This window comes from Salvelinus namaycush, chromosome 4 (genome assembly GCF_016432855.1).
Source record: "Salvelinus namaycush isolate Seneca chromosome 4, SaNama_1.0, whole genome shotgun sequence".
NCBI classification, from domain to species: Eukaryota; Metazoa; Chordata; class Actinopteri; order Salmoniformes; family Salmonidae; genus Salvelinus; species Salvelinus namaycush.
The window spans coordinates 44698593-44722769 of NC_052310.1; the positions used below are offsets into that span (position 1 = coordinate 44698593).

Here is a 24177-nt window from a genome sequence, read left to right on the forward strand (position 1 = left end):
AATTCCTCACTGGCTTCACTGTATGTTTATTTTCTGTCTCCCTTAACCAATGATTGGGCAATTAAAACCACTGATTGTCCAGATAGACAGTCAAATACATTTTTCTCAATCAGTTGATGACTGAAAAATAGTACAGTTTCTAGACAGATAATAAAATAAGAAGGTATTCATTATTTTCAAATCTCACTTTAAATGACACTACCCCTCTAAGATTGCTGCTCTATGCTTTGACAACTACATGTGTTTAGTTAGTCATTCTGATAACATCTGAGAGGTCTCCCATTTTCCTTGGTCCTAGTTGGGGACCACAACAATTACATGGGTACTCTATTCATCAGGCTTTGCAATCGGGTTGGAGAAAGCAAACATTTAGTGGCTGTAATTTAAAGTGCCAATTTCACTCAGCCTGTAATTTATTATGGGAGAACTGTTTTGCCAAGAGCAAAAAAAATTGAAATTGTGAAAAAAGTGAAATTCTTAAAACCATGGCCTCAAACCGATATGGTCACACACAAGTAAGTTGTAAAAATATCTTTCAGCATTTTAAAGTCAATGTCATAATTTGTGGGTGACAACACATGAAGGTGAAGTGAACCAAGGCAACCACTACTAACGTTTGATCAGCACATTGCAACACACAGCATGACAGAAGTTTATGAATGATTCATAAAGCCTCCACATCATGGTAAAGATGGATTTAGAAATATGAAGTTATATCTAATGTTTAAGCGATACCTGCACTGTTAAACCTTTCATGTAAATGTACAGCATTATACTTGCACCAGAGTTTCCAGCTTAATACAGTGATTTTGCTTTACAGCAGAGATACTGTAATACATTTTACAGTACTATTTTACTTACTGTAAAACATATTACGGTATCCCTACTGTAAATTAACAGCAGGGATGATGTAATGATACAACACTAATTATTATCTGAGTGATTTCTTTTCTACGTCGCACTGGAAGATATTTAGAGCAGACTGAAATGGCTTGTGTCAACTTGAGCAACAGTGCCAGTCAAAAGTCTGTGATTTATTTAGAATTCAAGGCATACTTAACCAGCATGGCTACCGCAGCATTCTGCAGGGATAAGCCATCCCATCTGGTTTGCGCTTAGTGGGACTATCATTTATTTTTCAACAGGACAATGACCCAACATACCTCCAGGCTGTGTAAGGGCTATTTGACCAAGAAGGAGAGTGATGGTGCTGCATCAGATGACCTGGCCTCCACAATCACCTGACCTCAACACAATCGAGATGGTTTGGGATGAGTTGGACCGTAGAGTTAAGGAAAAGCAGCCAACAAGTACTCAGCATATGTGGGAACTCCTTCAAGACTTTTGGAAAAGCATTCCTCATGAAGCTGGTTGAGAGAATACCAAGAGTGTGCAAAGCTGTCATCCAGGCAAAGGGTGGCTACTTTGAAGAATCCCAAATATAAAATATATTTCGATGTGTTTGACACTTTTTTGGGGTTATTACATTATTCCATATGTGTTATTTCATAGTTTTGATGTCTTCACTACTATTCTACAAGGTGTGCCCAAACTTTTGACTGGTACTGTAGCTAAGAAAACATGCCGTAATTCAATGTTGGCCAGCAATAAAGATACTTATAAAGTCAAGGTACCTAACCAGCAGCTTCTGAAAATATTCTTCCACTTCACAGCAGCTTCAAGAATATATTTATTACAATAGTCTGAGCTTCATGTGTCTCACCTGACAGCATGAGGTTGGTGCCTGAAACTGATCATTTGAATCTACAGTAAGCATAAGCTATTACTGTAAATAAATACAGTATATTAGTGGAATCTTTACAGGAGGCTTCCAATTCCAGATATTAACAGTATTTTCAGCATTTTACCCATAGTGCAGTGCAATCTACAGCATCGATGCTGTAAAACAGATTTGCTGTATTTTCCTGTGCATTCTACAGTGTTTTACCGTTGAAATGTACAGAAAGTCTTGGTGCTGTACTATACTTTATTTTAAAAATGAACAGACCACATTGGTTTTGTCTCCCAAATATCAGTATTATGGAGCGATACGTCCAGGACCAGATCCCAGGGGCCAAGGTGGTGGTGGAGTCCATCGGGCCGCAGCTGTTCGGAGACGGCTTTGACCAGGAGGACTACACCAAGTCAGACCTGATGGTGTATGCCATTGACCCATTAACCAACAGGGCCATATCACGCCAGGAGCTCTTTAAGTGAGTGAGCCAACACAATTAAATTAAAAGCTATTTACCTTTGTCTCTCTCTCTCCTCTTCTCTCTTTTTATCTTGCTACATACATTCTTTGTCTCATCCTCCCTTCTACCCTATGAATTAGTCAGCAAATGCATTTTTTTCCTTCTCTCTATCTCTCTCCACACATCCCCAGGCCCTTTCCTTCTATCCAAAGGCCCCCGTCCCCCAGCAGGGTGTGTTAATTCAGTCACTCACCAGAATGGTGGGGAGGGTGGAGAGAGAGAGGAAATGTTTATGTGTGTGAGAGAGAGAGAGAGAGAGAGAGAGAGAGAGAGAGAGAGAGAGGTGTGTTACTATTCCATCAATCCATCAGTGGCTGATACTAAGCCTCCAAGAGGCTCCAACATTCTGGAGAAATGCAATCTTAGCATTTGTCCCCCTGTATGAAGAGAGAGTGAGACACTCCTCAGCGCCCAGGGTTCCCCTCTTACAAAGCAGGTGAAATGCTTTTTTACACTGTAAAGGTGCAGCTGAAAAGTGCTTTTGTAACACTTTTCACAGCAGAACCATGTTGCTCCCATTTATCTCATACAGGGTTAGGCCCTACTTCCCCTACAAGATAAGAAGGAGAGCATGAGGAGTGGGGTGGCGAAAGAGAATTCTACTTTTTAATTCACATTAGATCCTTGCTTTATCTTTCGTTGTGAATGGCAACGTGACATTCTTGGTCCACAACTCAAATGTATTGTAAATGTCACAGTAGCCACGAGCCAGTAAGCACAAACTATTCAACAATGACAGAAATATTTTTTTCTAAAACAATTACGCTATTGAATAATGCAACCAAATTATATTACACTATTGAATAATGCAACCAAACCATATTACACTTTTGAACATTGCAACAATTCACAAGCATGTACGTGCAGGCTTTATTTTCTCGTCTGAAGTTTACAGTCGTTACATTTTAGCTTCAAGTTAAAAGCACTGAGTTGCTATAACAGCATGCCTTCATCAAGTAACGTTAGCCTATCAAAAATAACGATTAGGCCAAATATAGAAGTAGAGTAGGCCTAGCATACAACAAATCAGGCTTCACGTTTATCAGTATCATGAAAATCATTACATGTGGTAAAGGCAAATTTTGACTGAAAACGTGGGTATAAGTGAATTCACTTATTCAAATAAAATGCCTCATGATTTGTAATTGTGCACAATTACTCTGTACTTCAATCTAATCAACTATAACCTACTGATAACAACCACAGCTGCAGGTATCTTAGAGAAGCCTATGCGCTCTGATCTGGGCCTGGCCAGAGGAAACGCAATGTCATGTTTTTATAGCCTAAGCTGTGTATTTCTACCCTAAAATAAACCCTTTATTTGTGTTCTGTGAAAATTCGAATGTGATAATATTCACACTTCTGGTGTCTAGGCCTTTTTAATCCAAAATTATTGAATGTAATTAATCCATCAACACAATAGTGATGACATGATAAGTATCTTTTTAAAAACAGATGCAAAGGCCTACGTGATGCAACCCTGTATACAGCAAGCTCAACCCTGTTCGTTTTATTGTCTAATCGCAGTGGTTGTTTCTTTGTCTGTGTAAAGGGTTTTAATGTTTTCATCCTCCATAGGGAGTTTTTCCAGGAGTATAAAAAAAACAACAACATGTGACTTGATTAGAAAAATAATCTCAATTTAAATAAAACATTTTAGGTCACATACACATATTTTGCAGATGTTATTGCGGGTGTAGCGAAATGCTTGTGTTCCTAGCTCCAACAGTGCAGTAGTATCTAACAGTGCAGTAGTATCTAAAAATGATTCACAACAATACACACAAATCTAAAAGTAAAAGAATGGAATTAAGAAATATAAAATATTAGAACGAGCAATGTCGGAGTGGCATTGACTAAAATACAGTAGAATAGAATACACTATATACATATGAGATGAGTAAAGCAGTATGTAAACAGTATTTAAACATTACTAAAGTGACTAGTGTTCCATTATTAAAGTGGCCAGTGATTCCAAGTCTATTTAAATAGGGTAGCAGCCTTTAAGGTGCAGGGTTGCGTAACCAGGTGGAAGCCGGCTAGTGATGGCTATTTAACAGTCTGATGACCTCTATGGGATCGGAATATGGGGCTTTGGTGACAAAACAGATGGCACTGTTATAGACTTTATCCAGTTTGCTGAGTAGAGTTTTGGAGGCTATTTTGTAAATGACATCGCCGGTAGTGCATGTTTTTCTTTGTATTATCTTTTACTAGATCTAATTCTCCTACATTAATTTCACATTTCCACAAACTTTAAAGTGTTTCCTTTGAAATGGTATCAATAATATGCATATCCTTGCTTCAGGTCCTGAGCTACAGGTAGTTTGATTTGCGTATCATGTTGACTATCATGTTTAATCTTGCATTCTAAACGCTTGTGTTTAAGATAAGAACACTTATTGGCAAATCTAAATGCCTAATGTTTACGTTTTAAACACTGACATTTAGGTTATAAACGTGTCACATGTTTCATGGTTTTACAGTGTTGTGTGACTGACTGACTGTGTTTCGTCCGGCAGGTCTCTGGACGGGAAGCTGGTGGACATCAACAAGGAGTTCCAGCCCTACCTGGGTCAGAGAGGACACATCCTGGAGATCCGCACGCCCATCATGGCTAGAGTGAAAAAGCCTGCCCAGGCCGTGGGCTACACAGAGGGGGCGCTGCTTGCCCTCGCCATCATCATCATCCTCTGCTGCATCCCCGCCATCGTCATCATCATGGTTACCTACAAACAGTGAGTGAACAACCGCTGTTGTCATAGCTACACTCACCATGTGTGTGTATGGTAATGGTTGCCTTTCAAAGATAGCACTGTAGTTTGGTGAGACTAAGGAAATGTGCATGGTGCCAGTTATTCAGCTGAGCACAGCTCTTCCTGTCTCTCTCTCTCTAACTAATTAGTGATGCTAACAGCATACACCATCAATCTAATGTCTCGATCTAATGTTCCTGTTCACGCACTTTGATAGCAGATTCATTTACAATCGTTTGTGACAAATTTCCAAAGCCAATTGTGACCGTCACGGTGCGTCTTCACTCCTCCATTACCCCATCACAACCACCATCACACACATACAGATACACACACACAGATACACACACACAGCCACACCTCTATGTTCTATGTGCCGTGTGAATCCACTGGGTGTGTTACATAAACACATATGTCTGGGTAATGTTTATACTTAGCAGATGGGTCAGAGTGGTTACCCTGAGCTGAACAAACACATACACACACACACTCACATTGCAGAAATAGATATGATGTGCTAGTTTGTGCAACGTTATGTCTGGGAGAATATTCTGATGCAAACATTGTCGTTTCACTCCTCTGGGGTAATTGCATTTTGATGTGAATAAATCATGCTGATAACAAAAGAAAAATGAAAAAGCTTCTTGAGTTCCTGCAGACATACTGTAGCTTGGAGAGCCTGATGCTTTGCATAATATTGTGAGCTAAGAAATAGAGTAGAATTTGTTACAAAGGACTCTTATTATTATATACAGTTGTGAAATAAGCTGAGCTCTTTGATAGGGTGTTTTATCCAAAGCCTGTCTATTATGTGAAGAACTTTATAGGAATCTCATGAATAATGCACATTGTTTCACCTAAAGCGATGTGTTTTTCAAAAGGAACCTTAACAACCACCAAACATTAACATTTTATGGAGTTGCAGGAGCATTGAGGCATCTCCAATTCCCAATGTAATTAATGTTTCTCATTGTGTTGTATTAACAAAATAGGAATTAATTAATTGTATAATTGAAGGTCTGTTGTGTTTTCTTTTTCCCTCTGCTCCCCTTGTATCCCGCACTCTCTGGTTAACCATCCACCAGATTCAAAGAGTAAGTAACTGTCCATGTGATATGAGTGATCTCTCTTTTATGCTGTTGAGTGTGCACGCTACATGGTCCTCAATACTAAATAGTCCTTTAAAGATTGATCAAGGAGTCAGAATAACAATATTACAATTAAGAGAAAAGTGCAAACATTCAAGTTCAAGTCATCCCCTTCAAATGGGTTTAAATCCCCAGTAATTGGGAAAGACAATGACTTGCCTTTTTATCAAGTTTTATACATTTTTATCCCAGTCAGTTAAAATTAGCCACATACTGTGCTAATCTTCAATCACTTCAATCACCAAAGACATGTAGCCTTCATGGGGATGTTATAGAATGTTACAGAAACAAAGGGCAGTGGATGGACTCAAACTGGTTAAACTTTATTTGAACTTCAGGAGACAGACGGAATGTGCCAAAACTGCCAGGATTCAGCAGGCTCTACCAGCGGGAAAGTCTGCCGCTCCACGTGCCTCGATAGCCAATCTCTACGAGGAACTGGGGAACAGCAGCATGTAAGTCACCTTTGAACGCTTCCTCCTAACCCCCTCATTTCCGGTTTCAGGTACCATATACCGATGAGTAATGCCTATTTGTGCATACGATATAGTTTGCGTATGTTAGGACATTGCCTATTTTTCAAACAGCAAAACAATTTATTGACTAAAAGGCCTTTGTCCACCAACAATGGACTAACAACAGACATCGGTCTTTCAAGCAAGTCATGTTGAGCTTTAGACATTTTAAGGACTGCACCCAATGCTTTTGCCTAGTCCATATGTAGGGTCAAATAGCAAAACAAGAGTGTTTGAGCTTAGACACAGCTCTGCTTTGAGATAGTGGCTAGTCTCCTAACCCTGTTCTTTAATATTTTTTATTGACATTTACTTAATATTTTATTGTAGCGTTATCTGAGATATGATTAAAGTACTATACAACGTTAGATCATTTGCATTGGAATATAGTGGTATAATGTCAGGGATGCTAGGTAATACTCTTTATAAAGGTAAGAGAGAGATTAAAGTAGATGTCACACGTCAAAATTTGATGGATGACCCTATGTGAACCTATGTGACCGCTATGTGAACCTAAGGGGCTGCCTGTCAGGACATCCTGATGGTTAGGTGGGGGTCTTTGGGTAAGGGTCCAGTTGTCAGGTCAACCGGTAATGATTTATGACCCAAGCCTGATTTATGACCCTATGTAATGATTTATGACCCTATGTCCTGTTGTAGCAGGCATGCCCATATTTGGGCTTCCGGTCAGGACATCCTGGCCTGGGGTGGGGGTCTTTGGGGTAAGTGTCAAGCTGTCAATGTCGTAAATCAAAAAAAAGATCATGATTTATGACCCTATGTAGTGATTGATGCCCCAATGGTTTGTAGAATGGGGGGGCATGCCCATATTTGGGCTTCCGGTCAGGACATCCTGATGGTTAGGGGTGCTTTTTGGGTAAGTAAGTGACCAGGTGTCATGTCAAACTGTTCCTGGATGTCTAGTGTTGGGGGTTGTTAATGAACATTTCAAAGAGGCTGGCTTTGCAGAAGCCTTATAAAGCCCCAGAACAATTCCTGTTTAAGAGTGCACAAGATCTTAAGAATAACCATGGATTTTGGGATCGGTGACAAAGAAGTGATGACTGTAACAACTGAAGCAGGCCCTCGGGTTGCCCATAGAGCAAGGGCAAAGTATCAACCCGCAATATATGATGCGCCAAAAAAACGTTTTTTAAATGTGTATAGAACCCAAATACCTCCAGCAAATGCTCTGACAGATCAAGTGTTGATGTCTAATGGTCAGCAGTGGGGGTATCGGTTTGATTACCTGGCCTGTAGAGTGACCCTCTATACGGTAGCTGAAGGAGAAGAATATACAGACCAGACTGTAGGCTTGGAATATGGTGTTGAAGACTGGTCGGTTTTTCGCAAGGTTGTGTGTCCTGAACTGAGCCTTATCACCAAGGGGTATAGTGTGTTCACGGGCCACGAGACCCGTTGGGAAGGTACCCCTGACTCCTCAGGACAAATATTTCACAGGGTGAAAATACAAAGACAGAATGGACGACCGTGCGGCTGCGTGGAGTTCTATATCGGCAACGAGGCAATCCGAAACCACAACATTAGGGGTGGTGGCCTGACTGGGGATACCCGACTGCGTCTGCTTATTCCTTTTAAGAGTTGGGATGTAATGGAATTGAAAATGTTGCAACCGTTGGATGCTCTCTTTGTACAGAGCCAACAGCGTCAGAGCCTTGTTCATTTAAAGAAGTGCATAATATATACGAATCGTAAAGATTACGATGCAAAAGAGCCTCAAGAAGATACAGCGTCAGAAGAAAACTAAGTAAGCGGATGCTTTAACCACGCCCCCCCCCCCAGATACCCAATGGCCTTGTTCTACAATAAAAAGAAAAAAGCAGCCAGTTCTTCATTTCAGCATACACCATGGATCTCCAGACCATCTACGAGGAAGCCACTACGTCATGGGGGCCCGACACTAAAGACTCTATGCCCCGAAGCCCTACACTCTACGCACCCCTGGCAAGACCCGTGACACCCCCGACATTTACCCAGCCTGAGGATGTGTTTGATGGGGTGGCCAGTACTATTTTTGTGGATACCATCAAGGCCTCTGTAGCTACACTTTTAGACGTGGTGATTGGCGAATATATACGAGAAAAATGCATCGGCTGTGAGATCAATCATCCCAGCCAGCGTCGTCATCCTTGCCTCTACGACCCTCCTAGATACTACTTTTTCAATCATTTTGAGGAGCTGGTGAAAAGACTGTGGTCCTGCCGTTTTATACCAGCGCTGGTCATCGCCCTGGAGTCTATGGGTATTGTGCCGTCTATCCCTAGAGTTTACGGGGTAACCGAAGCCTTCCTACATGAACTGAAGGAGGCCATCTTCATCCACGAGAAACTCAAAGAAATCCGACACACCCTGGTGGACGACAACAAATACCGGGAAGCTGTGGTGGCTGATGTGATGCTTTTCTGGCTCAATAAATCCCAAGAGACCGAGTGACATTTTGTTATTTAGAGCTATGGGTAACTATGTGTCTACGATGTTTGAGCGAATAAATACCTTTTTTCTTTTGAGAGACCTTACATATGTTATGCATCAGATTATTGAAAATAAAGTGAACAAGGGATCGTTCTACACGACACACAATACCTGGGCTAATGTAGAGCGTTTGCTGAAAATGGAGCAAATCATGAAACAGGTCCGACATACGGGCGAGAGTTTACAATGGACACATATGGTATCAAGGCTTGTTGAGGATTCTGAAGAACTAGAAATAACTTTGGCTAAGATTTTACATTATTTGTTTGAACCACCCTTTAATGTGAATGTGTATCATATTTGTTGTTTATATACTTATATATCAGACGTGTGTGTTTTAAAAATTCAGCGACACAAAACTGTAAATCTAAACCATATATACAGGGTGTTGCATGCTGTGATTGTTGAGAAAACTGGGACTTGTATCTTGCAACAAATCCTGAATTGTCTGTATACGTAATACTTGTTGCATTCTTAAAATAAAAATTCACAAACTGAAATGTTGTCGTTATATGAAAGTGGCTCATTAACGTTATTGTACCTCAGAGAGGCAAGAAGGATGGCTGAGCAGCTGTTGAAAAACATATATTATAATCCCGCTAACCCCGGGTCTTATGGGGGTAAAGAGCGTTTACAGAGAGCTATAGTCGAAGAAACAGGTAGTCTGTTAAGCGATGCTAAAGTGAATGAATGGTTATCCGAGCAAGATGCCTACACTCTACATAAACCTGTAAGAAAACAATTTCCAAGAAATAGAGTTTTTTCTACGCACCCCTTATCCCAATTTCAGGCGGATCTATGTGACATGCAGTCCCTGGCCGATAAAAATGATGGAAAGCGCTACATGCTAACGGTTATAGATATTTTCTCTAAATTAGCCTATGTAAGGGTGTTAAAAAATAAGAGCGGGGCAGAGGTGACCAGGGCCTTTGAATCGATCTTGAAGGCAGGAGGCGCACCCAAGAAAGTGCAGACGGATGGCGGAAAAGAATTTTTTAATAAAACATTTCAGAAGCTAATGAATAAGTATAATATAGTACATTTTGCTACAGGCTCTGATTTGAAAGCTTCGGTTGTGGAACGCTTTAATAGGACTTTGAAAGAGCGGATGTGGCGATATTTTACAGCTCACAACACCCACAGATATACAGACATAGTTCAGGATTTAGTAAACGGGTACAACCACAGCTTCCATAAGAGTATACGTATGAAGCCCTCTGACGTCTCTTCGGAAAACTCTTTTCAAGTCTTTAAAAATATGTATGGTTTGTTCCCACTTCGCCGTAAGAAAAAAATGACTTTTAAATTCCTAGTGGGTGACTTGGTGCGTATATCAAAGTTGAGGGGTGTTTTCGACAAAAAATACGAACAAGGCTTTAGCTCGGAGTTGTTTACCGTTACAGAATGTCTGCCACGCATTCCCCCGGTCTACAAATTAAAAGATTATGACGGGGATCTTATAGAGGGATCTTTTTATGAAAAGGAATTACAGAAGGTCCAGTTGGGTAAAGACAAAGTCTTTCACGTGGAGGAGATTCTAGATCAGAAGAGAGAAAAGGGTAAAAAATGGTTGCTGGTCCGCTGGAAAAACTGGCCTCAAAAGTTCAACAGTTGGGTATTGGAGCATGATGTGGTGGAGGCAACGGGGATTAATTTAAACCCCTAGTCATGATAACTAGCGCATCAGTCGCGTGTACACAGTTGGGCATCATGGAACACAGCGGCTTCTACCTGACTCTCCCCAGTAATGCGTCGGCACAGATATATCGTAATAATCAGAGTTCGAATTATACAACCAATTTTCCAAAGCCTATAGAGTTATCAGAGGCTTGGGAAGTAGGTCTCAGCGAGATTACATACCCCCATAGTTGGTATAATATCAAAGCTAAGGACCGTGATTTTTATTGCAAAAGGTTATCGGAACCTGCAAAACTTATTAAGCTTAAAAAAGGTTTCTATAGAACCGTCGACAGGATCGTCTCAGAGTTGAATGAACACCTAACCCTGAACAAGATGGAAATATTCCTATTCTACAATCCAATCCATAAAAGGATACAAATCTCAGGGCCTGCTAACGGAGGTATAAAGACCAGCGGTAATTTAGCCTACATGTTGGGGATGGGGCCCAATAAATGGACGTATGTGAACGATAAATTATTCCCATTCCCTGCGGATATACATGCAGGATTTTACAACATATTTGTGTATACCGACATCATAACCTATCAAAGGGTCGGAGACACCTGTGTGCCCCTCCTGCGAACAGTTCATATAGACGGAAAGGATGGGGACATCGTCACTGTCAATTATGACAAGCCGCACTACGTACATGTCAGCAAGAACTATATTGAAAACATTCTGGTTGAGCTTAAAACGGATCAGAACGAAAACATTGAATTTACTTATGGTAAAACGATTGTAAAACTCCACTTTAGACCCACCAAAACCTCTCTACATATATAATATCTGTATTATATTTATAAACATAATACAAATAAAAGAGTTATGGAGCACCATCAGCTCGACCCTAACCGTTATGTTTCATACTATGTGGATCAAGTTGGTAATGGACTACCAGGATATCATGGAGCACCGACAATGTATGGTGCGGGGATAGGCGGTATATTCCGTAACCTCTTCAGGATGGTTTTACCGTTTATGAAGAGGGGCTTCAGCATAGCCAAACCACATTTAAAATCCGCGGCTAAAAATATAGTAAGTGAGGTTGTAGCCAATGCTATGACCCGAAGGGCGTCACCAGATGTGGAGCATCAAGAAGGCTCGGGGCTTATGATATTGTCTCGAAGACCAAAAAAGAGACCACCAGGTTTAAGACGCAGGCCGGCACCTAAAAAGCGGCGGTTAACTGTTAAAAGAACCTCAGTAAGTCAAAGACGTGGTAAAGTGAGGAGGTCTGAACCAAAACAGGCTAAAAGAATACTAGGAAGTATTTTCTAAAAGAATAAGTGACATGGCTCTTTTACATCGAATGTCCTCTGAAGCTATAAAGACAGAACTCGATCTTTTCACGGCCCCGTTAACGCAGCATTCAATAGATAGATCCAGTTATGTGGAGATAGCCCCTCTCTCTGCTATTACCGATAACGGGCCTATCGAATTTTTCATACCAGGCCACGGTGACAACTATCTGGACCTCAACAACACCTTGGTGCATTTACGTCTAAAAGTGACCAAAAGAGATGGGTCTAATATTGCAGGCGATGCCAAAGTGAGTCTCATTAATTACCCCTTGGCCACCATTTTCTCCCAAGTTGATGTGACTTTGGGTGAACGCCTGATCAGTCAAAGCAGCGCCACATACCCATATAGAGCCATCATGGAGTGTTTACTAAACTACTCCGAAGACACTCTCAAAACACAATTTAGCGCCGGGCTGTTTAGCAAGGATACTGCAGGAGCCTCTATGGAATCGACAGACCCTTCCACCGGTGCAAACAAAGGACTAGCGGCACGAGCTCGCTACTGCGCCGAATCTCGAGAGTTTCATTTGCTAGGCCCTATACACGCGGACATTTTCTTTCAAGAACGGTTACTCTTAAATTCGGTTGATTTAAGATTAAAATTAACCAGGGCCAAGGATGATTTTTGCCTGATGTCTCCCCAAGACGGGGATTTTAGTTTGAAAGTGTTGGGGGCCACCCTTTTTATTAAAAAAGTGTCTGTATCTCCGGCCGTACGCCTGGGTCACTCACATGCTTTGATGAAAGGCAATGCCCTTTACCCTCTCCAAAGAATTACCATGAAAACCTTTAGCATACCTGTGGGCAGTAGAATCTGCAGTCAAGAAAACCTATTTCTAGGCCCTTTACCTAGATATGTGGTTATAGGTCTGGTTGATCACGCCTCTAATACGGGGAGTTTAGATAAAAACCCCTTTAATTTTCAACACTTCAATGCAGAGTATGTAGCTCTCTGTCAGGACGGACGTCAGGTTCCGGCGAAGGCTTTCCAACCCCAATTTAATAACAACATATCTGTGCGAGAATTTTACAATCTATTCCTGGCTACAGGGCGCCATCTAAAAGATCTCTCTTTACCTATTGACAGAAATGATTTTGCAGAGGGTTACACGTTGTATGCTTTCAATTTATCCCCTGATGATGACACCTTAGGAAATCTGTCTGTGGTGTCCCAAGGTAACCTCAGGCTGGAAATGCGTTTCCGTACACCTTTAGCCTGTACAGTTAGCATGATTGTTTACGCATGCTCTGATTCAATCTTGGAAGTGAATGCCCGAAGACAGGTCTTAGTGGATTATTATTAAGAACCTTTGAGCAAAGACATGAATACCCAAGAGTTGGACGGGCTCATGAGCCGCTTGATTGGAAAACAATTTTGTGGAGTGTTGGCTTGTGATGAATTACCTATTGAGATATGGCCTGAGAGGCCTGCAATGTTTATTGTCAATACCCATCCTAAACACATGCCTGGTGAACATTGGCTAGCTATGACATTAGAACAGGAAGGTGGACGAAAAATCTCAACTTTTTTTGATTCCTATGGCTTTCCCCCCGGTTTTTCACATTTCCCTAAATCTATTAAAGATTTTTTGACCCTAAACGGTACAAAGATCTACTACAGCATCAAACAAGTGCAAGATAACCTTTCCACTACATGCGGTCACCACTGTGTATTTTACCTGTGCCAAAGAGCCCGGGGAGTTTCTTTTGAAGATGTTATGTCTCTTTATAAGGATGATTTAAGAAGTAATGATAACCTTGTATCTTGTTTTGTTAGAAAATATCAAAAGTGTTCAAATGTGTGTCCTTTAAGAACGCGTAATCAAGGCGTATGCTCACGTCATATGTTTCAAGAATGCCACAAATGTTAACTTGCTTATTTTTCAAATAAAAAATTTATTGAATTTAATCATAGTCATTCAAAAGTCATTTTCAAAAGTCTAACCACCCCGAGAGATCGGGATTAGGAAAAGGTCCTGAGACGTTCATGGGAGTAAATGAGTTAGCATCATCGCTTTCATAGGGGGACGGTGTCGTTGGGGCATCTTTAGGGGTGCTGTATCTCGTTGAAGGCTTTTGTTTTAAAGCTTGAATCTGTTGACGAAGCTTATGGTTGGGTACACCCGAGAGGGGAATGTTCAGGATTGCCAGGGCCTTAAGAAACTGACGCCAGCCGGGAGGCCTTCGGTCATCAGCAACCTTGTGGGCAGCCGTGGTACTTTTAAGTAAGTCCACCATATGGGACCCCCTAACAACAGCGCCCTGAAGTATAAACTCTCCAGAATCGTTCCAAGCAGCTAACCCCTTTGAGTCTTTTATCTTGTTCATAATGTATTTAACATTCTTCCTGTTACGTAAAGGCACATGTGTCAGTAGGTCATGCATAACTTTATCTTCAAAAGGCATTTGAGCTTCACCAGACATAGGATCTTCACTAGGTAAGATCGCCGGTACAGGCCTTACCGGGGCCTGGCTATCGTTAGGTTCGACATCTGTTAAAGGGTCCGGTAGGGAAAGTGTTAAATGGTTGGTCTCTCTCTCCCCTTGCTTTACCAGAGTCAAATATCTTTGCATTAGGTTTGTGTATTTTTGGATCTTATCATAGGGGTTCAATCCTTTTCGGTTCAAAACATCCTTCATGGCCGTATCCAAATCATTTTCAGCTGTTTGTCTGATATTTTCAGGACCCTGCATTTGATTTTTAAGTCTATCCAACTCTTGTTGTGGCACCAAGTACATTTTAGTGGCCATCACACCGCGTGTTCAACCCCCACGTCTGGCCGCAATAAGGCTGGTGATGAAGGGCACGGCTATACTGAGTAAAGGTAGAAGAAAACCCCCAGACTGTTGTATACTATGTCTTTTCTTTTGAAGACTGGCCCTTTTATTGGCAAAGAGTTTGATCGCGGTCTTTTGTCTCTTTAATTTTTTCAATTGGTTCAGGGTGAGTGGAATGCGTCCTTTGAGAAGATTCAAAGCAATCTCACATAAGGCTAATATGAGATCTGAAGAACAACTACCCAAGATGGCCTTCCGTCCTTTAGCTGTAGACCCAACTAGCCTTGTCAAGAGGGGCAGGTTTCTTTTTAAACGCAGAGACATAGCGTTTACTTTTTAGGAAGGTATGCAGCAGGCCGCTCCCACGGAAACAGCCCTGTACGTAGCCTAAGGTGTTCTGGAGTATTTGCTTTTAAATCCACGATTAAATAAGAAAATGGCTCTTTGGTAGCGTCCTCATAGCTCTCCATGAAGTATGATTTCCGTCCAGGGTACATCTGCTGAGCTAGAGTGCTAATTTGCAGTTTGTCTCTAGGATTTTTAAACAATACCATGTAGTTGGCATTCAAGCTAATGGTCCGACTATTTTTACCTTGGTGAAACACATTCTGGACCAAGTAAAGCACGGACAGGTTTCTATGATGAGTATATTGGGTAAAAGCTCGTGCAATTTCGGGGTGTTCGCTACCAGCAAATAGCATATCGTCCAAAACCAGCAGATTATATTTATGTGGGGGGAGAAGTTCATCATCAGACAGAGATTCGGGTATTCCTTCAACAAACTTGATTTTTATTGTCTTCAATAATTCATCATACAGAGGTTGGTAACATGAATAACACCATACAATATTGTCAGGCTTTTGAGATAACACATGTTCAGAATTCTCTAAAATACTTTTTACAAAAAAAGTTTTACCACTGTTTGATGGGCCTGCAATTAAGGCCGAAAAGGGCAGTTTTAAACGGGGGTCAAAATCCTCGACAGCCGTCATTATATCTTAAGCTTTAAGACACACTGGGGCTTGTAGCCTAAGTCAGTAGCCAAAGGGCAATGTGGTACCGTCAGGCAATAGCCTTCTCTTGTCATAGACTACCCTGAATCTTTTAGTGAGTGGGGCGTTTCTTAGATGGAACCCCTTTTTATCCCTCACTATTTTGTTGTAGGAGGTCAAAATCTCCAAGTCACTATTCTTGTCATTTACGAACCCCTCGACCAAGCGCGTGATTGATTCCAAGTTTACACGCGGGGCATTTTCGTAGTTTTGAGTCACGCCTTTGGCTTTCAACACCACGTGATTGTCTTTAGTCCTAAAAGCATAGCTTTTGGGCCCACATGAGGACCATTCTGTGATATGGTCACCCTCGGCGAGTTCACTAGTTAAACCCCCAAGATAGTTGCTAAGTGGGGGGTTCCAATCCCCCGGCTTGCTTACATAGACCACAGAGTCTGTGTCGTGGTAAAGAACCCGCCGCTGAAGCTGTTCCATGAGGGTGTACAGTTCAAGTCGGCCATAGGCTGTGGTAAATGCTGCAAGAAACACATTTACATTACCTGGGGGTAGAACCCACTTTGGGTTGCGCCGCCATTGCACCAAGGCAATGTCTTGACTCAAGAATGAAAAATGTGAAATTTCGTATTGGTCCGAAAAAACAAATTCCAAAAATTCTTCCGGGTCTTTAATGATCGAAGTTGTTAGCATATTGCTTCTCTGCGCTAACTTCCCCCAAAGGGAGTTCAAGTACAATTTCGAAACATTTCTTTTGGTTTTGTTGACCTGTATTCTGTCAGGGTCAAGAAGTATGCCTTCTCTGTCATGGTAGTCTTGAATGTACTTCTCTTTACTCTCTTGATCTGTGACCGATGCTGGATAGCCTGAAGCCATCTGCTTGCATCTCAAGAAGGTCTTGATGTACTCTTTAAAAAGTGTGTCTGATTTCCTGGAAAAGTTCCACACTTCAAAGATTTTGGCCACACGATACCCCTTCTCCAAAGCCTTAGAGAATTCAACTGTGACCCATACACCGGTCAGGGCTCTTTCTTGATCTGAGTGATCACATGGGTTTTCCTGGTTGTTGTGTTCACAGCATGTGCGACAAAGGGGAAAGAAAAGTTTTCCTTTAGACCCCTTGTAAGGCAGCACAGGTATAAACAGACCCCTAGGAGGGTAGACAGTCGCTTTGATTAAACCAAAATAATTTTGAGGTATGTCAAAGTCGCTGTGAATAATTTCAGGATGCCCTATAGGATAGCATGAGGAACTCATTACATGAGGATATAGGGATGTAAAATCTACATAGCCTATTGTCTCGTCGGGTTGAGCTACATAACGCAATGTCAAAGCATTGGTCCTGCCTCCAAACAAGGCCTGTCTCGGTTCCAGGGGCTCTGGAGGGTCATATTGGGTAAGGAAGGCCTGAACATGAGGATCCGCCTTTTTCAGGGCTGTCCATTCGTGTTCCCACAAAACCACAACTTTTAACCCGTAAGTAGCCTTTAAAGAATTCAGTTTGTCTTGAAACTCTTGGTACATTTCCCCAAAAGTCTTTTGGGTTAGGACACACATGGCCTGGGGGACAAAGCATAATTTACAACCGTGGAAGAAACAACCGTTGTACTCATACACTGTCTCAACACCGTCAATCTGTGTGTATCCATCGACATGGTAAGGCCCAAAAGCCTTCTCCCCCCGATTCAAAGCATGTTGGATAAAAACATTTTTATCCTGGGCGAGGTACTCCAACCATTGAATGGAACCACTAGAGTAGGCCTTGAATTGTCGTCGGTAGTTGTCTGGCGATGGGATAGCTATAGATGCTGGAGTTAGATAGTGTGTACGATAGGTTTTCATGCACGCGGATGCAATAGTTGTACAGCTCCAGGGGTCAATGCCTGCATCTTTGATTACCTCTTCTCTGAATCTGAGGCATCCTTCACGTAGTATAACCACGTCATTGTCACAGTATGATTCCATCTCTTTATGAAAATCAAAAGTTCCATGTCTTACTGTCTCGTACCACGTCATGAATTTCTCACGCTCTTTGGGAGACATTTGATCACAACCGTACATTTCGGGGGCTGGATAAGCTCCTATATAATGTAGATTCTCCTCAGATGTGAAGAAGTGGGGGAAATAGCCTTTGACCGAGTTTTCAAAACCCAAGGCCTCTGGCATTTGAGCCAATCTCATGGGTAAGAAGCTTAAGCTGTCAATGTATCTCTGTTTGAAGGCGTGGTCAACAAAACATAAGATTTTACTCCCTTGAGCAATGACACTGGGCGCCACGCCTTGCTGTATCAAAGGGTTCAGAAGCAGATAGGAGTCATAGGCTCGCGCATTGTGAGCTATAAACGTGAAGTTTCTGTACTGGGCCTTTCTAAAATGTTTTAGAAAGAGTCGGGCGCAATCGGGCCCCTCGGCCGACCACTTTTCACCGGTGAAAGTCATGGTAGATACAAAAATAGGCAAGTGAACCCCTGATTGCTGATTTGTCTCAAAATCATAAAAAACATATTTCTCTGTATGTTCATCTTCAGCCAAGGGCTGAATGTAACACTCATGTGGTACTTCTTGAACAAGTTCTGCGTCTCTGCTTTTCAAGGGCCCTTTACAGATTGGGCAATGTAGAATACCACAAACATGGGGTTTAGGGCTGTCTATTTTAAGGTTGTAATTGCAATGACATTTTGGACATTTCTTGTTAATGTCACAACTGCTTACAGATTTACAGGCCTTGGGGTGCCATGTTTCAGTTTTGTGTTTTTCGTAACAGTAGGCCGAACGACATGTGCGGTGACAATCCTCACAGGGTGTCAAGTTTAGCAGTTGCATAGGGCATTGTTTATCCAGACATACTGAACAGTTATAACGGCACGAGTGCCCCCCCTTGCGGGTGTAGCCTGTATGACAGGCTGGACAGACATAGGGGGCGCCTAAAAATGCTGTGATGTTAGTTACGGCATAGTAATGCTCATTTTGCACATAAAAGTACATAGTCTTAGGGTGTGGTTCTTGTATATTTTGGAACTTCAAGAGAGCGTCATTAGCCCTGCTGTGGTACAAAACCACAATCTTGATATTCAGAAAGTTTTCAAATTTGCCTATGTCTGAGAAAGCCACAGCCTCCTGTATACCTAAACCCACAGCCTTTTGTAGCTCTTGAGCTTTCTGTAACGCTTCGCGCTCTGTACATCCTGGGCTGAGTAAGTGGGCCAAACCTATGGCAAAGCATAGCTTATTACCATGATTGTGAACGATTATGAGGTAGGCCCTTTTATTGCTTATGATTTCGGACTGCATCAGGCTATCGAGTTTACGTCTCTGCCCCCCGCCCCCTTGTGGTGGCCGGACTAATTGTACTACAAGTTCGAGGGTCCTATCTGCTAGCACGTTTAAATTTGACTGAACAAGGCGTTCTAGCAGGTTAACAAATTGTTCAAGATCTGCTTCACCCTTATTTAAAATAAGCGATACACGGCTCTGCAGACTGTCTCCAAAAATTTCCAACTGTAAGGTATCCCTTGGTTGGCTATAAGCTCTAACTCTATCTACCAGTTCATTCAAAGTGTCCATAAGCATTACGTAAAACACAGCATATTCCCGAATCTGACCCCCCCATGCGAAATTGAAAAACTGTCGAACCTCAATATTGTGGAATTTATTTCGATACAAAACATGTTCACTGCGATCAAGACCATCCCCATCCTGATTTGCTAGACAATTGTCCAACTGTTCAAAAACATCGTATTGGGTTTCAGACTCTTCAGACATGGGTGTTAAAGGCTGGCTTAGAGGTGTAGGTGGTGCAGAATTAAACCTAGGGCTCTCGTTCTGTACATTGTGATCAAGACCTGCCCGCTCCAGATTTGATAGACATTTGTTCAGCTGTTCAAAAACATCGTATTGGGTTTCAGACTCTTCGAACATGGGTGTTAAAGGATGGCTTAGAGGTGTAGGGGGTGCAGAATTAAACCTAGGGCTCTCGTTCATCTGGGTAATTAAAGATATGATTGATTCGGGTATCTGTGATAACCTGTTTTCATCGGCAGACCCTGACTCATTCATACGTGTAATAATTTCAATGAGTTCGGAGGGAATCTGGGATAATAGGTTTTCATCTATAGCCCCTATGTCAATTAGCCCAGAATCATTCATATGGTTAATTATATCTTGGAGCTCTGTAGGGATTTCCGCTAAGAGGGTTTCAATTGTCTCGCTTAGGTCTATAGGGGGCGCCATTTCTCTACTTAAGGATGTGTGTGCTTGTGTTTTTTACATATGTGTTTTTTAACGGAGGTATTTGCTTGTTTTAACCCTACTGTTGTTTAACATGCGGGGAAGCTCTCTACGCCAGAATGACACATCCTGATTGTATTGATGTTCGAATAGAATACCCATACGACGTTGAAGTAAAGCCTTTCGTGATTTTAAACCCTGTGTAAAAGCCTTGAAAAGCACGGCTTGGTCTATTTCACAAGAGGCTGTTGCCCCACCAGAATTGGCCACTTCAATAAGGTTGGCCACTTCACAGAACATCAAATCGTCTACCTCAGAAATGTCATTTAAAACTTTGAAATCATCAGGCTTCGCTGTTCTGGTGACTGGGGTCTTTGGCGCCTCCTCGGGATCTAGATGTGTAGCTTCTTGGATGTCTTTATAAGCCGGCGAGGAGTCTGCATTAAAAATAATACATACAGAAAAATAGGTTATTAACCCTAAAATATGTTTGATAAAAATGTAAAATACATTTCAGATATAAGCCTATATATTAACAATACATTAATTAAATACCTCGGCTTTTTTGAAGAGGGCTGTTCTGAAGAAGCTCTGAGAACTCGGGAACATGTCTTTGGGCAACCCTAATTATAGCATCTGCCTGGTCTGTAGCTTGTGAGCCTGAAATAAAATAAAAAAAACAAACAGCATTAGGCCATGTTTAAACATATTATTTTATATATTCAGGCATAAAAATAAAATATATATATAAATGATAATTGATTCATACCTTGTCCTTGTAACGCTGTCTCGTGAATACCCTCCCAGTAGTATTGTTCGGGTGAAGCAGACCTGTGGATCTGGGCACTGATTGTCCGTTGGTGTTTAATAGGGGGCGCCCAACGGTCCTGGCTCAGGGGAGTTGACCTGCCGTTTAAAGTCTCTGTTTGCGGCTTGTGTGTAAATACATCCTGGGAGTAGGGCAAAATTGTCTCGTAGGCATATCCTTCACAGAAACCGTGTAGACTCCCTATGGCACCCCTTCTAGGATGTATTTCCGCTGTAAACACATAAAATAACTTTTAATATAAGATGCCGACACTTTTTGTTTTTTAAGGTATAAATATTCTTACGGAATTCTTGGATCTTACTTACTACAATTCAGGGTCGGCGTTGGGATGTAAGCAATTTGTTCCGGAGACCCTACGGCCGGTTCGAGTTCAGTTATATCTCGGAGAATCTGCGTGAAGGTTTGAGAATCTAAAAAAAAAAAAAAAAACATTAGATAATATTAAAGCTCTAATCATTTTAGCTAATATTGACATTTTATACGTTAAGAATCCGGGCCCTAAGGCCTGTTTAATATTTCTATAACATACAACGTTTTCAAACAATTCCCCAGAACAAACAAATCTAATATATAGCATATGTAAATATTTATTTCAAGAACTAACCTTCAGAAATATCCATGAGGAGGTTTTTCCCAGATTATCTTTTTTAACGGGGTCCGTCCGATAACTATTCCTGGGGGAATGCTGTAGGGTAAATGCGCTAAAACGAGGCTAACAGGGGGACCTGTTTTGCTTAGCTTTTGTAGCCGTCTGACTCTAGGGGTGTCGTATTTTTTCGCGCTAAAACCGCCTCAAAGTTATCTTTGAAGCCTAAGGCATGTGGTTCAAACACCTGCCATTTGGTTCAAACATAGGGTATTGGGGGGGGGGGGGGGGGGGGGGGGGTCTAAACATTAGGTATCTTTTGATATTCTAAAATCTCCGGGGGCTAGCATCTAGATGCTGGGGTGGGGAGGTCTCGACATCGCTGGGCTGAATGACTTTTAGGCATCTGTTTTGCCAGATAGTGTAAACCTTGGTTTCAAACGACCCCATGCATAGAGAGCCTTGAGCGCAGATGCAAGGGTATTTTTTTAACAAACACCTCGCCCCCTTTTTCTGTTTTTGAAACACACACACACACAGCCACTACAGCACACGCACGCACATACGCGCGCACATGGCTTTTTTCCGCAAGTTTTTGGGCTAAGAGTGAACAAACTAACGAGTTCATGACGTGGTGAGATTCTGATTTTAAAACCATTTATTTCATTCAAAATATTTAGTACATACATTTTATAGCCTTACATTATTAAGGTCTTTTACGCAGCCTTTCTTACAGATCCAGGGATCTGATGCAACCATCCCCCATTATCAGTGTCCAGTTGGCCATCAAAATGCCGGGATCTCTTGCAAGGTTCATCAACACTTGGTAAGTTTTCACTCCAGGGGTAGATCCGACGTCTGGCCTTTTGGTCTTGACTCTGTCTCAAGGAAAGCCTCGCCCAGCGCTGTAACTGTTCACCATTTTGGAAGAGAATGTCCAGCTTATTCATAAGGGTTATGAAAATTGGATAATCCACCCATTTAAAACTAAACACAGGAATAAAAAAGTTTACATGTTTGCGTGCTCTGGAAGCTACAGGAGAATTGACAGACTTTGTAGCATTAGACTTATCATAAAGGTCACAGGCTAAAATTGTCACTTTGTTGTCAGGGCTATAGTCCATTGAAGCAATTCTTAGAGCCTTGAGATCACTGCGGCCGCAGACCTGTTCTTCCAAAGCATATCCTGGCACATTTGTACCACTCAGGACCTGTTCAATTTTACAAAGCGCCAGCCTGATGTTTAGCCATTCTCTCATCCCCAGAGCCGGGGGAAAACTCCCAGGTTTTGCCGGATAAAGGGGTATGGGTCCACTGTCTGTGAATATCTTTACCGTAGAATCCTCCGGGTGGAATATGTAAGACATGTGGCCCTCACTCGTACCCAAAAATCCTTTAAAACATTCTGGAGCTTCACACAGAACTTTTTCAAGGCTTTGGTCACTGGGTTCATGACAAGCCGTGCATAACATCCCTAAAATTGGCATAGGTGTCATTTTTGTTTAATATTCAGGGGGGTTATCATGTACAGGCTTAAACAGGTATTGTTCAGCCGCTTTATAAGGGGCATTAACCACCCCCAAACCGTGAGAAACAGGTTGACCTGACACCTGGTCACTTACTCAACCCTACCCCCCTAACCACCACGATGTCCTGACCTGAAACCCAAATATTGGCATGCCCCCTTCTACATGACATAGGGTCATAAATCATTACATAGGGTCATAAATCAGGCTTGGGTCATAAATCATTACCGGTTGACCTGACAACTGGACCCTTACCCAAAGACCCCCACCTAACCATCAGGATGTCCTGACAGGCAGCCCCTTAGGTTCACATAGCGGTCACATAGGTTCACATAGGGTCATCCATCAAATTTTGACGTGTGACATCTACTTTAATCTCTCTGGTAAGGCTTAACGACACAATTTTTGCCTCCACAAGAAGTGATCCTCCCTGCTTCTTTAGACGCTAATAGCTTATGTCTTATATATAAATAGAGACATAAGACAACTACATAGCAAGGAAGCAACACATGACAACACAGCATGGAAGCAACACAACATGACAACAACATGATAGCAACACAACAAGGTAGCAGCACAAAATATGGTACAAACATTATTGGGCACAGACAACAGCACAAAGGGCAAGAAAGTAGAGACAACAATACATCACGTAAAGCAGCCACAACTGTCAGTACGCGTGTCCATGATTGAGTCTTTGAATGAAGAGATTGAGATAAAACTGTCCAGTTTGAGTGTTTGTTGCAGCTTGTTCCAGTCGCTAGCTGCAGCAAACTGAAAAGATGAGTGTGCTTTGGGGACCATTAACAGTATGTGACTGGCAGAATGGGTGTTGTATGTGGAGGATGAGGGCTGCAGTAGATATCTCAGATAACGGGGAGTGAGGCCTAAGACCAGTTTACAGAGGAGTATAGAGTGCAGTGATGTGTCCTATAAGGAGCATTGGTGGCAAATCTGATGGCCGAATGGTAAAGAACATCTAGCCGCTCGAGAGCACCCTTACCTGCCGATCTATAAATTATGTCTCCGTAATCTAGCATTGGTAGGATGGTCATCTGAATCAGCCTTAGTTTGGC

At 41.9% G+C, this 24177-nt stretch overlaps 1 protein-coding gene and 1 long non-coding RNA gene across 2 annotated transcripts in view; one reads left to right on the forward strand and one right to left on the reverse strand.

Moving 5' to 3' along the window:
• The window catches only part of LOC120045886 (protocadherin-15-like), a 282158-nt gene that overhangs the window by 227100 nt on the left and 30881 nt on the right, over positions 1–24177 (forward strand). The window contains exons 28-30 of the mRNA XM_038990815.1: positions 2037–2213; positions 4778–4993; positions 6498–6614. Coding sequence (XP_038846743.1) covers positions 2037–2213; positions 4778–4993; positions 6498–6614 — 510 coding nt within the window. The remainder of the gene's footprint in view (positions 1–2036; positions 2214–4777; positions 4994–6497; positions 6615–24177) is intronic.
• LOC120046559 lies at positions 20509–20972 on the reverse strand. Its single transcript, XR_005476821.1, has 3 exons — positions 20930–20972; positions 20716–20820; positions 20509–20597 (listed from the first exon to the last, which is right to left on the reverse strand). It is a non-coding gene; the product is annotated as an uncharacterized LOC120046559 (long non-coding RNA).